The sequence below is a fragment of the Bombyx mandarina genome, chromosome 24 (assembly GCF_030267445.1).
Source record: "Bombyx mandarina strain Sakado chromosome 24, ASM3026744v2".
In the NCBI taxonomy this organism is placed as follows: Eukaryota; Metazoa; Arthropoda; class Insecta; order Lepidoptera; family Bombycidae; genus Bombyx; species Bombyx mandarina.
In genome coordinates, this window is record NC_143230.1 from 50852 (window position 1) to 67097 (window position 16246).

The window sequence follows — 16246 nt, forward strand, 5'->3', positions numbered from 1 at the left end:
TACAGATGACCCAAATATTACAAGAAGCGTAAGACGAAGTGTGGGAGAATGGGAATCAGCCAAGGCCGACCAAGCCATAAAATTGAGAACACCAACATCTCCCACAAAAAAGCCATCTGAAGCCCCCCAAAAACAAAAAATACAAGGCTTTCCAAGCAAGACTGCGGAAGCTAGAGCCTGTCTTAGTAAGGCCAAATTAAATCTTGAAAATTCGAGAAATTTGAAGACAGACATAAAAATGGCAGTCTTACAAGCAATAGAAAGGCTTTATGAGCTTGTAAAAGAGGTGGAAGGAAAAGCTACAAGGGGGCAGAAAGTAGAGGAAAAGGGAATGCATAAAGAGAAAGAAGCAGAGACCAAGGAAAAGGATAAAGGTCAGGATGAGACCTTAAATGCATTAAAGAAAAAACTGGAAGAAAATTGCAGCCTCCTAAGAGAAAACTCCGAGAAGATGGAAGAGCTGAAACAAATATTCAGGACTCAAAAAGCGACTTATGCGGATGTGGTGGTATCACAGCCGGGGAGGCAACCCCCAAAATCCACCACATTACATTCAATAATGGTCTCATCTAAAGACGAAAATGAAACAGGCGATGGTATTCTCACGGAACTCCGAAAAACAGCTAGTGAAGATGAAGGGTGGGTGAGAGTGGAAAGAGTGAGGAAGATTAAAGACAGGAAAGTTATAATGAGTTATAGAACAGAAGAAGAGAGAACAAAGGCAACACAAAGATTAAAAAAGTCAGAGGGGGAACTCGTCGTTGAAGAGATAAAAAATAAGGATCCCTTATTGATACTCTATAATGTTTTAAAGATGCATTCCGACGAGGACCTCCAAAAAGCCTTAAGAAGTAAAAATAAAGACCTCTTCAGTAACCTCAACAAAGAGGATGACAGGATAGAGGTAAAATATAAAAAGAGTGCCCGTAACCCTCACACCCACCACGTAGTGCTAAAAGTGTCCCCAACCATCTGGAACCGAGCCCTGAGCATGGGGTCGCTGCACATTGATATACAACCAGTTAGAGTGGCGGACCAAACGCCACTGGTGCAGTGTACCCTTTGTCTGGGGTTCGGACATAGCAGAAAATTCTGCAAAGAAGCTTTACCAAGCTGCAGCCATTGCGGCGGACCACATATGAGGGCCGACTGTCCGGACAGACTGACGGGCATAGAGCCTACCTGCTGTAACTGCCGGAAGGCAAATATGACAACCACAGCACACAACGCTTTTAGTAGGGAGTGCCCCGTAATGGCAAAATGGGACAATATAGCACGGCGAGCAGTGGAATACCACTGCTAAAGTTAGACCAAAGAATGGACCCCCATCACCCCCCTACAGAGTATTACAAGCAAACCTCCAAAGGAAAAAATTAGCAACCGCTGAGTTGGCCATTGAAGCCACTACTCGGAAAGCTGCAATAGCCTTAATTCAAGAGCCATACGTGGGCGGGGCAAGGAGTATGAAAGGATTCCGGGGCGTAAGGGTCTTCCAAAGCACTGCACAAGGAGATGGGACTGTCAAAGCTGCGATAGCTGTCTTTGATCACGACTTGGACGTGATACAGTACCCGCAACTCACCACCAATAACATCGTGGTGGTGGGGATCCGGACCAGGGCCTGGGAGATCACGCTGGTGTCCTATTACTTCGAGCCAGACAAGCCCATAGAGTCTTATCTTGAACAGATCAAAAGGGTAGAGAGAAAAACGGGACCCAAAAGGCTTATCTTTGGAGGTGACGCGAATGCCAAGAGCACCTGGTGGGGGAGTAAGGAAGATGATGCACGAGGAGAACAACTGATGGGGACTCTCGGAGAGTTGGGCCTACAGATTCTAAACGAGGGAGATGTCCCGACATTTGATACGATCAGAGGAGGTTAGAGGTACAAAAGCCGCGTGGATGTGACGTTCTGTACCGAAGACATGCTGGACCTGATAGACGGATGGCGAGTCGATGAAGACCTAGTGAGCTCGGACCACAACGGTATGGTATTCAATATTAGACTACAAAAATCAAAAAGCATCAAAATTGAAAGAACTACTAGGATATTTAACACTAAAAAAGCCAATTGGAGCCTATTTCATGAGAAGATGGCCCAATTACTGCTAGACAACAATATGACAACTTTGATAGATACAATAGACAATAAAACAAAAGTAGAATCTGCAATCGATACATATACAAACATAATAACAAAAACTTGTGAACAATCAATTCCAAAAAAGACAAGCAGAGAAATACTTACCATACCGTGGTGGTCGGAGAAGCTCGCAGAGATGAGGAAGGAGACGAACACGATGAGACGCCGCATCAGGAACGCAGCGCAGGATCGAAGACAACACGTGGTTGATGAGTACCTGAAACAAAAAGAAAAATATGAGTCGGAAGTTAGAGAGGCCCAAGCCGGGAGCTGGAAGGAGTTCTGTGGGAAGCAGGATAGGGAAGGGGTCTGGGAGGGAATATATAGGGTGATGAGTAGAGCTCGGACAAGGGAGGAAGATTGCCCTTTAATAGATGTGGATGGAGCCCCGCTGGACCCTGAAAAGTCAGCAAAGCTCCTGGCAGAGACCTTCTACCCGGAGGACCGAGAAGAGGAGGATAATGATGAGCATGCCGAAATCAGAAGGAGGGCTAAAATAAGCGAAGGTGTGCATGATGAGCATGTACCCTCGTTTACTGTTAACGAACTCAAGCATGCTCTAAAAAGTTTTAACCCAAAGAAGGCACCAGGAGCAGACGGACTCACGTCCGACATATGCACTCATGCAGTAGACCTGGATCAAAAACTCTTTCTCGGCCTAATCAATAAGTGCTTAGAACATAGATACTTTCCGAAAATCTGGAAAGCGGCAACAGTGGTGATACTGAGGAAGCCGGGAAAGGACTTGTACACTGAACCGAAGTCGCACAGGCCGATTGGTCTTTTGCCTGTACTGGGAAAGCTGTACGAGAAGATGCTGGTGGCCCGACTCAAGTACCATCTATTACCGAAGATGAGTACTCGCCAATTCGGCTTCATGCCCCAAAGGAGCACCGAGGACTCCCTCTATACACTAGTACAACATGTAAAAGAGAAATTAAAGGAAAAACGCATTATTACCATAGTGTCATTGGATATAGAGGGAGTCTTCGATAGCGCGTGGTGGCCGGCCTTGGAGGTCCGATTGGCTGAGGAAAAGTGTCCGGAGTACTTGAGACGGGTCATCAGCAGCTATCTCAGCGATAGAAGAGTCTCAGTGCGCTACGCAGGCGCTGAATGTGAAAGGGCTACCAGCAAGGGTTGCGTGCAGGGATCCATCGGAGGCCCAATTTTGTGGAACTTGCTCCTCGACCCATTAATTCACCAACTTCAAGCCAGAGGTGAATATATACAAGCATTTGCCGATGATGTGGTCCTGGTGTTCGATGGAGACTCTGCACTGCAAATAGAAAGACAGGCAAACACCTCCCTCGAACATGTTCAAGCGTGGGGCGTCCGAAATAAGCTCAAATTCGCGCCGCACAAAACTTGTGCGATGACAATAACGCGGAGGCTTAAGTACGACACACCACGCTTGAACATGGGCGGAACGGAGATCGCCACCTATAAAGAACTCAAGATCTTGGGGCTCACTATCGACGATAAGCTCACATTCAACACACACGTTAGGAATGTATGTAAAAAGCTATCGGGATGTATAAAATCCTCGCACGCACAGCCAGAGTTAGTTGGGGATTGAGTCCTGAGGTTATCAGGGTGATATATGTGGCGGTAGTAGAGCCTACGGTGCTGTACGCGGCTGCAGTGTGGCACGAATCAGTGTATAAGCTGGGGGTCCAAAAACAGCTAAATGTTATCCAAAGGGGCTTCGCTCAAAAGCTTTGTAAGGCATATCGCACGGTCTCCCTGAACTCGGCACTGTTAATGGCTGGGATACTCCCTTTGGATCTCCGAGTTCGAGAGGCAGCCTCTCTATTTGAGGCCAAGAAGGGAGTATGCCAGTCATGGCTTGGGGACAGAGAGATCGAGCGAATGTCATCAGCGATGGATGCCCCTCATCCCGCAGAGCAACAGAGTCTGGAGTTTGGCAATCTGGTAGACGAGGAACAATACAACAATCTCAACCACCTTGACGTGAGAATTTTCACGGACGGGAGCAAGATTGAGGGCCGAGTCGGGGCCGCTTTATCCATTTGGGATGGTGAGGTCGAGATAAGGTCCCTCAAGCTTGCTCTCGCACCCTACTGTACCGTCTATCAGGCCGAACTCCTGGCTCTGAGCTATGCGGTTAAGGAAGCCCAGCTCCGAAACGGGTCTACTTTTGGAGTCTTTAGCGACAGCAAAGCGGCACTCCTCACAGTCATAAATCACGGTTCCCTCCATCCACTAGCCGTAGACATAAGAAAAATGTTAAAACAATGCGCACTGTAAAATAAGACCGTTGCCTTATACTGGATTAAGGCACACGCGGGATTGGAGGGAAACGAGCGAGCAGATCAACTCGCTAAGGAAGCTGCTCTGCTGTCGAAAAAGAGCCCAAATTACGACCTGTGCCCCGTTTCATACGTCAAGCGAATCATCCGGAGTGGTTCGCTTGACGAATGGAACAGGCGATATCGGGATAGCGACAGAGCATCAGTCACTAAAATGTTTTTTCCGGATGCAGTAGCGGCGTACAGCACTGTAAGAAAGATGAAGATAACTGGGCACATTACCCAGTTCACTACGGGGCACGGAGGGTTCTCCGAATACTTGGCTAGGTTCAAGTGTAAGGCGGACCCCTCGTGTGCCTGTGAACCTGGCATGCCGGAAACGGTTGAACACCTGCTGACCAGTTGTCCCATTTTTGGGAAGCAAAGGTTCGAGCTAGAAAACAAAATAAATATAACTGTAAATAAGGAAAATTTGTGTAAATTGATAGTTGAAAAGAATGTTAAGGAACTGTTTATAGATTATGCTGTACTAATAGTAAAAGTAGTAAATAAAAATAACAAAGAATAAAACTATGTTATCACAATATCGTGAGTAGTACACACAGTAGTTAAGTATAACGTAAGATATAGTCAGTAAGAAAAATTGTAAGTAAATTATTATGTAGATTAAGAAATTGTAATAAAAGTAAACTGCCCATCCCAAAACATCCTAGACCCCAAGTTAAGTTTAGAATTAAAGTATGAATGAGAAGAACGAAAGTACGAGAGGGATAAATGATAGAACTGGAATGGTAATAGAGGACGGAATGCCTGAGAAGACCCTAGACTAAGTAACAAAAATGAAAGACCTTATGTCCAGCCTTCAAAGCTTTGCACCCTTGCAGAGAAAACAGTGACACAAAAAAAAAAAAAAAAAAAAAAAACCTAACCCAACCCAGGAGGCCCGATCCTGTGGAACCTGGTGCCGGACCCTCTGTTGAAAGGCCTTGAACAGCGAGGCGACTACGGTCAGGCATTCGCCGACGACGTCGTCCTCATCTTCAGCGGGGAGACAGCACTAGAGGTCCAGAAGAGACATGCCAATGCTGCCCTCGAATGTGTTCGGATGTAGGGCATCCGAAACAAGCTGAAATTTGCACCACACAAAACACGTGCTATGGTTGTAACGAGGAAGCTAAAGTACGATGTCCCACTCCTGAGCATGGGCGGGGTCGCCATTGGCATGTCTGAGGAAATAAAAATACTGGGGCTTACTGTGGATCACAAGCTCACTTTTAACACCCACGTCGCGAATGTTTGTAAGAAGGCCATAAACATCTACAAACAGTTGTCTAGAGCGGCAAGAGTGAGCTGGGCCTACACCCCGAGGTGATCCGCAGTATTTACACGGCGGTGGTGGAGCCGGTGATTTTGTATGCAGCCAGCGCCTGGGCGCCGGCAGCTAGGAAGGTCGGAGTGCAGAAGCACTTGAACTCGGTCCAGCGAGGGTTCGCTCAAAAGCTATGCGGGTCCTACCGCACCGTTTCGCTGCATTCGGCACTTGTGCTGGCGGGGATACTCCCACTCGATCTCCGGATACAGGAAGCAGCCGCACTGTACGAGATGAAGAAGGGGGTGACATCGCTGGCCGGCCGTGAGGTGGAACGGGTGGTGGCGTTCGCAGACACGCCACACCCGGCGAAACATATCACCATGGAGTTCGTGAGCTTGGTGGACCAGTCACATGTGGAAACCCACAACAGCCAAGATGTACGAATCTTCACAGACGGCAGCAGAATCGAGGGCAAGGTCGGAGCGGCACTCTCCCTTTGGGATAGAGAGGCCGAGATCAAGTCCTCGAAACTTAGTCTGCCATCTTGCTGTACTGTCTACCAGGCGGAACTCCTGGCAATATGCGTAGCCACCAGGCAGATACTGCGGCGCAGGGAGGGAACTTTTGGCATCTATAGTGACTCAAAGGCCGCACTACAAACAGTCACGAACCAGAGTGCCCTCCATGCCTTAGCAGTGGAAGCCAGAGCGAACCTCGACATGGCTTTATCCCAGGGCAAAGATATATCCTTGTTCTGGATAAAGGCACACGCTGGACTGGAAGGTAATGAGCGCGCCGATCACCTGGCCAAAGAAGCGGCTCTAAAAAGAAAAGCAAAGCCGGACTATGACCTCTGCCCGGTTTCATTCGTAAGGCGACAGATCCGTTTGGAGTCGCTGGCTGAGTGGAACCGGAGGTATGAAAGCGGAGAAACCGCAGGGGTCACAAAAATGTTTTTCCCAGACGCTGGAGATGCATACCAAATCGTGCGAAAAATAAAACCACGGGGGGTGCTAACACAAGTATTGACAGGGCACGGTGGGTTCTCCGAATACTTGCACCGATTTAAGTGTAAGCAGAGCCCATCGTGCATCTGCGAGCCCAGCGCGATTGAATCTGTCCCTCACATACTTCTGGAATGCCCTGTTTTTGCGGCCGAGAGGTGCGAGTTGGAGCAGGAGCTACAGACGGGGCTGAGCATTAACAGCATAAGCCACATTATGCGAGAAAAACAGGAAAGGGGCATCCTACTGGAGTACGCAACCAAAATAGCAGAACGAACAATAAAACGGAATAAAGAAGCCTGACCCATGCTTCCACCTTATTAGGAATAATATGGCCTGGTAAGCATGGGGAACTGTTGTATTAAAAAATTGTTTAACTTAATAAATTTCGTTCTATTTGGAAAGTATGTAATTTTGGAAGAAAAATTTTAAAATCAAAAAACTAAGTAAACTTAATAAAAATGGAAACAAATCTACATAAACCTAAATAAGAGCTCTGACTTTAGTATTCTTTGTCATAGAATAGACTACCATTATTTATAACAGGTACATAAGGGACTACAAAAAATTTTTAAATCGACAGCTAGATTTTGAAATCTACTAAACTAACTTCGACTAAACTTTGACAAAAAATATATCTTTATTAATTTATAATTTTAATTGCACTGTATTAACATTTACATTTGGACACTGACCCCCCTATACAGGGTCAGACAGACATATACACTCGACAACTTTCCCCGCTGTACTCGCACTACATCACATCACACTTACATCACACTCTCTCACACACATACACACAATGTTCCATACACCAACAACATCTGGCGCTGCCAAAAAACCTCAAATTCCCAGCCCCGCTACCTCACCTTCGGTAATGCCGGACGCTGCCAGGACTTTCATTAAAAGACCGGAAACAAAAAGAAGGTCGCTTGATAATATGGACCTGTATAGAAAGCAGCAGCAGTACTATGCTGAGACACCGAGCGACCAATTACTCCAGGAAGTGATGAAGACGTTTGAGGATATACCCTCAAAGGTCCGGCAGTACCCTCAGATGAGGCGGGACATCAAGTCCTTCCTGGAGTCACAATCGGATAAAAGTATCCGCATACTCTTTGAGTTGAGTAAGCGGATGAAGTGTCTGGAAGCAGCGGCGTCCGGGACTAGCATACATACAGTAGCGTCATCTTCTAACAAAGAAGAAAAACTGCTGGGAAAATTGCAAGAGGTGGAAAACACACTAACTTCACGGCTTAGTCAAATGGAAGTTAACCTGAAGCATGAAATATCAGAACTTAATATAGGAAACGACGATCGAGGCGCTGACATCCTCGAACATATGTTCAAAAATTTCGAAGAGACCAAAGCCGAAATAGTTAAATCGACCGAAGGTGTCGTGGGACGGACGCAGGCTCTCTTTGAAGATCTGGCTGGTACTGTCGCCAGAGACGTCGTCGAAGCCAAAACGCAAATAAGCCAGATAGCAAAAGGGTTGACAGCTGAGAGCAACATGGTTCCCCAAACATATGCCAGCGCCGCAGCAACAAAACCTGGGCGTCTTCCGGTGCTTCACTCGATGGCGGTGACCTGCGAGGACAATCAAGAGACTGCCGAAGAGGTACTCGCGAGAGTGAGGAAGGCAGTCGACGCCAGGGGTACTGGCCTTAAAATAAATAAAATAAGGAAGGCAAAGAATAGCACAGTCATACTCGGCTGCGATACGGAAGTGGAACTAGATAAGGTGAGAGAAAGGATAAAAAGCCACGGTGATGGGTTAATCGTAGCGGCCATGAAGAATAAGGACCCACTCGTCGTCCTTAAAGACGTCTTTATGGACAATGACGACAACGAAATGGTTAAGGCCCTTTACGCTCAAAACGCCGACATCTTCATGGGTCTATCACAAGAGGAGATGGATTTGACAATTAAATATAAAAAGAGGACCAGGAATCCTAAGACCTCTCACGTTGTCATCCAGGTGAGACCGAAGGTATGGCAGAGGATGACGGAGGCTGGCGCCCTCTATCTGGACCTGCAAAGGGTCAGAGTGGAGGACCTGTCTCCGCTCATCCAATGCACGAGGTGCCTCGCCTTCGGCCACGGCCGCAAATTCTGCACCGGGAGTGTAGACAAGTGTAGCCACTGCGGAGGCCCGCACTTGCGCGAGGAATGCGCCGACTACATCGCGGGAATTAAACCGCAGTGCTGCAATTGCTTGCACTCCAGGTTGCAGAGTACGGATCACAACGCATTCAGTGTCGATTGCCCAACCCGCAAAAAGTGGGACTACCTGGCGCGATCAAACACCGCATATATATGACCCATACACTCAGCGGAACGCACACACATGACAAATATAAACACACACACTCACATACACACACACTAACACACACTGATATAAAAGTATATAATAAATATATATGGATATATCAACACAGCAAGTCAAACAAACACTGAACACATATGCAAATGACTAAATAGAAAAAAGCCAAAGAAATAACCCCGCTATAAGAAATGACAATAAGTATATATACTAGAGTATATATATACTATTGACGAAGAATCAATGGAAATTATAGAAACACTGAGTCAAAATGTCACTATCCCTAAGTTTAAATAATAGTACCTAACTAAAAAAAGACATCCTTAGATAGAGTAAATACCGGAAGAAACCATAATAATAAGTTAAAAACATATTGTTAATAGAATAAGAAACAAAAACTGTACAAAACTAGATGTTAATTATGTAAGAGTGAGTACAATAAACTGTGAATAGAATAAGAAATAGATAGTAAGCTCTAGACATAACAACATAATGCTGTACTGTAAGAATATTAAGTTAAAACATATTGATAAATAAAGTAAGAAACGAATAATTGTAAAGAACTAGATGTTAAGAATTATGAAAGAATGAAGACAAGAAACTGTGAATAGAATAAGAAATAGATAGTAAGCTGTAGACATAACATTATAAAATTGTACTGTAAGAAAATTGAAGTTTAAAAATATTGTAGCTATGTTGTATTGGACAATGTCGTCAAAGGTGTTAAGTAAAAAAGTTATGTAGTAACATCAGTATGTAGTATGTATGTATCAACAACATTATGTAGTAACAGGTTACAATAAAAGGTCACATACGTAGTAAAATTATTACCCCAACAGATAAAAATACAAGGTAGTCAAATTAGCGGGAGTCCCACCCGGCAAAGAAAGTAAGGTGATGGATAAAAGAAAGAAATAGTATGAGGCATGTCAGTGCGAGAGGCATACAAGCGAGAAATGGTATGAATGTGTTACATAGAATAATAAGGTCCTGCCGAGCCTATGGGCGGGAAAAGGCATAAAAAAAAAAAAAAAAAAACCTAACCTAACCTAAACCTACGAACTATACCACGGAATATCCTTTTGGGTCAGAACCAGTGTGGGTCGAGGATAGCCGGCTTCAATCATCCGGACACTCTTGCGTAAAACGCGTGCAGAGCAGCTTTTACGTTGTCGTCTTAGGCCTTAGGCCTTAGGAGTGGAGACAATAGTCATGGGCAAAATCACTCACTAAGAAGAAAAGAGAGATATATTTGTCGTGGTTAACGACTTTTAGTAATATTAAGACGTTGTTTTGACTATTATTTTGAATGATGAAATGTTCACAACATGTAGGGTAGACTCCGTAACGCCACAGTATAAAATGGCAGTACGTGGACAGATCGATAAAGCGGCACGACACGAGAACCCTCTCATCGTGGCCGCCGGTAACTACATTCCCGATCCTGCGGACAGAATGGAAAGCAGTCGACGTCGCCCAAAACACGTCATCTCGGATCCTCCCGATCCACTAACGGTGCTTTTAGGTACTTCAAGCACCGGTCACCGTTCTCGTCAAACCCGTCGCTTGCGACGAAGGGCTCGACGAGTAAATTAACTCTCAGACACAGCCCACTGAGTTTCTCGCCGGATCTTCTCAGTGGGTCGCGTTTCCGATCCGGTGGTAGATTCTGCGAAGCACGGCTCTTGCTAGGGTTCGTGTTAGCAACATCGTCAGGTTGAGCCCCGTGAGCTCACCTACTAAAGTTAGGGTTACGCTGACATAGCCTCTCAAGGCTATCAGATTAGGAAGGAAAAAAAAAAAAAAAAAAAAAGGAGTCGTGGCATTCCGTGTCAGACAGTCATTCAGTCCGTATCGGACGGTGCGTCCGTCTCAGTCAGTGAGTCTCTGGCAGTCAGTCAGTCGGTCTGTCGGTATGTGGAACGAAACTGTCGGTTGTGAAAGTTGTGTGTGTTGAGTTTCAATAATTATTATTCAAAAGGTTTTATTGACTTTTTATAAACTGAGTTCAACCAAATACGAGTGATGACGGAAATTACCGCTTAGCCATCCCTGGCGCTGCGCCGACATTTTTATTTTTTGGATACAAAGATATATATATCATTATTTTATATTGTTACGCCGGTAAGCGTAACGCCATCTATCGACGAATAGCCGAACGAATATAGAAGAATCGAGAACGGTCGAGAAGTACAACGCCATCTATTGACAGATAGCGGAAACTACTAATAGAGATCTTCCGGTGTCTTACTTAATATGGGTGTTCCTCAGGGTTCCATATTGGGTCCCTTTCTATTTGAATGATTTACCAAAGTTTATTGAAACCCGTCACGAGGTCGTATTATTCGCTGATGATACATCCTTATTGTTTAAAATTAAACGACAATTGGAAGATTATGACGATGTGAATGATGCTATCTTGCGCGTGGTACATTGGTTTAGTGTTAATAATCTGTTATTAAATAACAAAAAAAACAAAATGTATAAAATTTACCACACCTAATGTTAGACAAGTAGACACTAATATTACTGTAAGTGGAGAGACACTGAAGCTTGTGGATTCGACAGTTTTTCTTGGTATAACAGTTGATTCCAAGCTGCAGTGGGGTCCTCACATATGCAAGTTAGCGAGTAGACTTAGATCTGCAGCGTTTGCGGTAAAAAAAAAATACGAACGTATACTGATGAAGATACGGCACGCCTAGTTTATTTCAGTTATTTTCATAGTGTTATGTCCTATGGCATTTTGCTATGGGGCAATGCTGCCGATGTCGAAACGATTTTCATCCTGCAGAAGAGGGCTATTCGTGCTATTTATAATATGCACCCGAGGGAATCCTTGAGGGACAAATTTAAGGAAATCAAAACGTCACCTCACAAATTACAATTAAAAGTAGGATCCGTTAATAATAATAATATTATTATATATTATTAATATAGTGCGTAACATTAATCAACCCCGACTGTGCAACGGAACGAGCACGAACAGTCAAAATCTAATGACGATGCTTGATCCCGCGTATACCGATGATTCTAAAAGATCATTTGATGTTAAGCGTCTACAATTTCTCGGGCATCCGGTCTTTACTGGTGGTAGAACCTCTGGTGAGTCCGCGCGGGAAGGTACCACCGCCCTGCCTATTTTTGCCGTGAAGTAGTAACGCGTTTGGGTTTGAAGGGTGGGGCAGCCGTTGTAACTATACTGAGACCTTAGAACTTATATCCCAAGGTGGGTGGCGCATTTACGTTGTAGATGACTATGAGCTCTAGTAACAACTTAACACCAGGTGGGCTGTGAGGTCGTCCACACGTCCAAGCAATAAAAAAAAATAAAAAAAAATAAAAAAATCGCAAGACCAGTTGCTGCAAGTTTGCGGAATCAAGTGAGAGCTTCATTGTTTCGCTCATGGGCAATTACACGTTACGTGCATAACATCACGTGCATTTGATAATATAGATAAAAAATTTTTATTAAGTGTTGACCACATTTTATACAAGATACATATACGAGGGCTGCACTAAAAGTATCGGGAATGGAATATTTCCACTGTCCCTGTCATATTAAAATCTTTTTAATTGAAAACTCCTTGGTTTTAAAAATCGAATACCATTTATTTATTTAAAAAAAGATTCTCGGTCTTGTCACGAGGTTTTGTCAAACTTGTTTAGTCGTTGAGAAAATGGAATTGACTCGAGAAAATTCAAGAGCGATGATTTATTATGACTTTCGAAGTGGTTTAACACAAAAACAGTGTGTTGACCGGATGATTTCTGCATTTGGTGATGAAGCCCCATCCAAAACCACAATTTATCGCTGGTTTGCTGAGTTTCAACGTGGACGTGTCAAGCTCAGTGATGATCCCCGTCAAGGTCGTCCAAAAACTGCAGTCACCCAAGAAAACGTTGATGCTGTGCGTAAGCTGATTGAGGAAGATCGACATGTGACATACCGCGAAATTCAGGCAACTTTAGACATTGGCATGAGTCAAATACATATAATCTTGCATGAACAATGTAAAAAATTTGTTTTCCCGATGGATACCGCATTCGCTCTGTGAAGAGCAAAAAGCGGCTCGCGTTACTTGTTGCGTCAGAACTCTCGAAAGATTCCACGCAGGATCCTCAAATGCTGTATACAACATTGTATCAGGTGACGAATCCTGGATATACGCGTACGAACCCGAAACAAACCAGTCACGAGTTTGGATGTTCGAAAATGAGTTAAAGCCAACAAAAATTGTTCGTTCACGGAGTGTTGCAAAAAAAATGGTGGCCACGTTTGTCTCCAAAACCGGCCATATTACGACTATTCCTCTTGAGGGACAAATAATGGTATGCTAGCATTTGTTTGCCACAGGTCGTTTCTGAACTCCGTAAAGAGAACTGCAACCGCCGCATCATCCTCCATCACGACAATGCGAGTTCTCACACCGCGCACAGAACAAAAGAGTTTTTAGAGCAAGAAAACATAGAATTATTAGACCATCTGCCGTGCAGCCCCGACCTAAGCCCTAATGATTTCTATACTTTCCCTAAAATAAAGAATAAATTGCGTGGACAGAGATTTTCATCACCTGAAGAAGCTGTAGACGCCTACAAAACGGCCATTTTGGAGACCCCAACTTCCGAATGGAATGGTTGCTTCAATGATTGGTTCCATCGTATGGAAAAATGTGTCAAATTTCGCGGAGAATACTTCGAAAAGCAATAAATACATTTTTAAATAGTAATGTTGTGTCACTTCGTTAATTCCCGAAATTTTCAGTGCCGCCTATGTATTATGTAGCTGATACAAAGTTCATTGGGTCATCTAGTATTTATATATTAATACGTGAAGCAAAAACTTTGTACCTCTTTTTACGAAAGTCGCGCGGACGGAGGAGTACGAAATTTCCCATAGTTATAGAGAATATAAAGAAGGAGTGCACGCTAATATTTTTTTAAAATAATGCATAAAAGATACATTAAATCAATAAAGAAAACATTACACACACTACCATGTATTTGACGCACACACACACACACGCATGCATATTATTTGTTTATTGTCAAACTTTTCTTATTGCATAAAGTCTGTGGTCAAATTGAAAATAGACTAAATATTGTTTGTCTTCGTTTATATTTGTCTAAAGTATATTCTTGGCGAAATCTGTGATTATAGAAGTATAATAAAAAGTCTTTGACTATACCTAGAACCATAATAGTGTTCAAACTTATAATTTCAATTAATTATAGCCGATTTTCGACTACTGCGGGACCACTAGTTCTTATAAATATGCTTAACAACTGCTTCCTCTGTAGAGACTAAATAAAACAACAGGTCATGCAGTGATAAAGTTTATTGTAACATGGTTAGATGTAGCGGCGCAGTCGTCTGGGATCTAGAAGGGTGTCATTGCCACGGCTGGATTATGAAGCCGTAGTACTCGGGGTTGTCGGCGACTGTCCCGTTGCTCCCCCACACAAGGCGGTCCCCGTATGAGTCCACGTTCGCGTCCAGCTTCAGTCCCTGCCGGTACTCCCGGTTCTCGATGAGGAACAGCTGTTGGTCTCCCACCTTTACCGGGTATAAAGACCAGGTGTGTCTCTTCTCACTGGAACCGTTCGATCCCCAGGTCTTCCTGTCGCCGTAACTGTCCACGTTCACGTCCAGTTTCAAGTACATCTCGTATTCGGTGTTCAGTATCTTGAATATCACGTTGTTGTTTTCCCAAAGAGAGACGAGTCGCCAGCTGACATGGTGGCTGGTGTAGTCTTTTCCGTCTCCCCAGGTTAGGCGGTCGTTGTACTCGCCAACGTTAGCATCCAGTTTGAGAGCTTGATTGTAATGTTTGCCGATGAGCTTAATTATCTGTTGGTCGAGTATGAGTTGGAATTCGCTCGGGAAGTAATCTTCGACGATGTCCTTGTGGCCCTCGTGCCACAGCTTGTACGCGAACGACATGGCGTTCTTGATGCCATGCGAGACGAGCTGCGAGACGACGTCGCGACAGACGTCGGAGCCCTGGTTGTCGACGAGACTGCGCACAGTCTTCACCGCGTTGATGTAGTCGCCGCCCGTAACCAAGTTGTACAAGTGGTTGTTAATTGACGTTGCGTCGGCAAAGACCCTCTTCGTGCTGAATGCCGTCTGGGTCTTCAAGTCTGCGGGTAGTTCGTACCCGGCTCCATAGTATAAGCCCTTTTTGCCAAGCTCACGCTCGAGATTTTGGATGTCGTCAGAATTTTCAGAATATCCGTAGGCAACGACGAGTCCTTCGGACGCGTTGACAATCCTGGCGACGTCTGCAGCGCACCCCTTAGTGATCGGCCCCGTGCTGATGGTAACAGTTTTGACGCTGTCGTCTCTGATGTAACTGGAAGTGTCGCTGTCGTCCACGGACACGACGGGGATCCTGTTGGGTATTTGCTTTCCCTCGTTGTGGCCCTTACTGACGAGCGCAAACTGTTCGTTCACATTGTAGCTCCGAGGGAAGCCTCTTATCTTGTCAAGGTTAGTCACTTTTCCTTCTCCCCAGTAATCGACATGGTGTACCAGCCCTCTGTCGATCGGGATCTTCACGAGGTGGTACATACCGAAGTAGGGTATTGGGGAGTACGCATACAACAGGTCCTCATTTGTGTCGTAGTCTGGCTCAGAGGCGGCTTCCCATTCTGCCTCTGACGGTGTTTTTACCTGTGAACTATGAAATAAAAATTGAATGACGTGCGATGAATGATATCACGAGGGAACTGCTGAAGGGTGCGTTACTGTTTCTTCGCGAGGACTGTAGGTTCAGGTACGTTGTGTAGGTACTTTAGGAGTAGGTACTGCAGTTCACAGGTCTGGATCCACCAGGGGACTGTACTACCGCTTCACGTAAATTTAAAAGAAAATAGTACATATTTTATAATAGATATAAATAGGAAGGGTATACTTACGGGCTGGAGCTAGTCAGCATATTGAGGTTGCGCGTGTTGCTGCGTGTGGGTCGTGTCTAGACGGCCCCTCTTATATACTGAAGTTCATGGCCCTACTATCGCCTTCACACGATACTACAAACCGCAACAGACTACTGACCAATCTGATAATATATTAATTAGATAATAATAAAGTGTTCATTTATAATAATAATAAAAAGAGAACAAATGTTTTTTTGTTTGTTTTTATTAGAATAGTATAATTCTCAACCGTCTACTATGACC

At 44.5% G+C, this 16246-nt stretch overlaps 3 protein-coding genes across 3 annotated transcripts; 2 read left to right on the top strand and 1 right to left on the bottom strand.

Moving 5' to 3' along the window:
* The first annotated feature begins 4630 nt into the window (after positions 1–4630).
* On the top strand, positions 4631–7035 carry LOC149499907 (uncharacterized). Its single transcript, XM_089738257.1, has 2 exons — positions 4631–4960; positions 5752–7035. The coding sequence occupies exons 1-2, from the start codon at positions 4631–4633 to the stop codon at positions 7033–7035; spliced, it is 1614 nt and encodes a 537-aa protein (XP_089594383.1).
* Positions 7036–7365: 330 nt separating this feature from the next.
* Positions 7366–9871, top strand: LOC114246137 (uncharacterized). The gene has a single exon (XM_089738201.1). It carries the CDS (start codon positions 7535–7537, stop codon positions 9053–9055), a length of 1521 nt encoding a protein of 506 aa, XP_089594327.1. The 5' UTR covers positions 7366–7534; the 3' UTR covers positions 9056–9871.
* Positions 9872–14385: 4514 nt separating this feature from the next.
* On the bottom strand, positions 14386–16138 carry LOC114244127 (microvitellogenin). The gene is made up of 2 exons (XM_089738160.1): positions 15983–16138; positions 14386–15744 (listed from the first exon to the last, which is right to left on the bottom strand). The coding sequence occupies exons 1-2, from the start codon at positions 16000–16002 to the stop codon at positions 14454–14456; spliced, it is 1311 nt and encodes a 436-aa protein (XP_089594286.1). The 5' UTR covers positions 16003–16138; the 3' UTR covers positions 14386–14453.
* Positions 16139–16246: the final 108 nt, after the last annotated feature.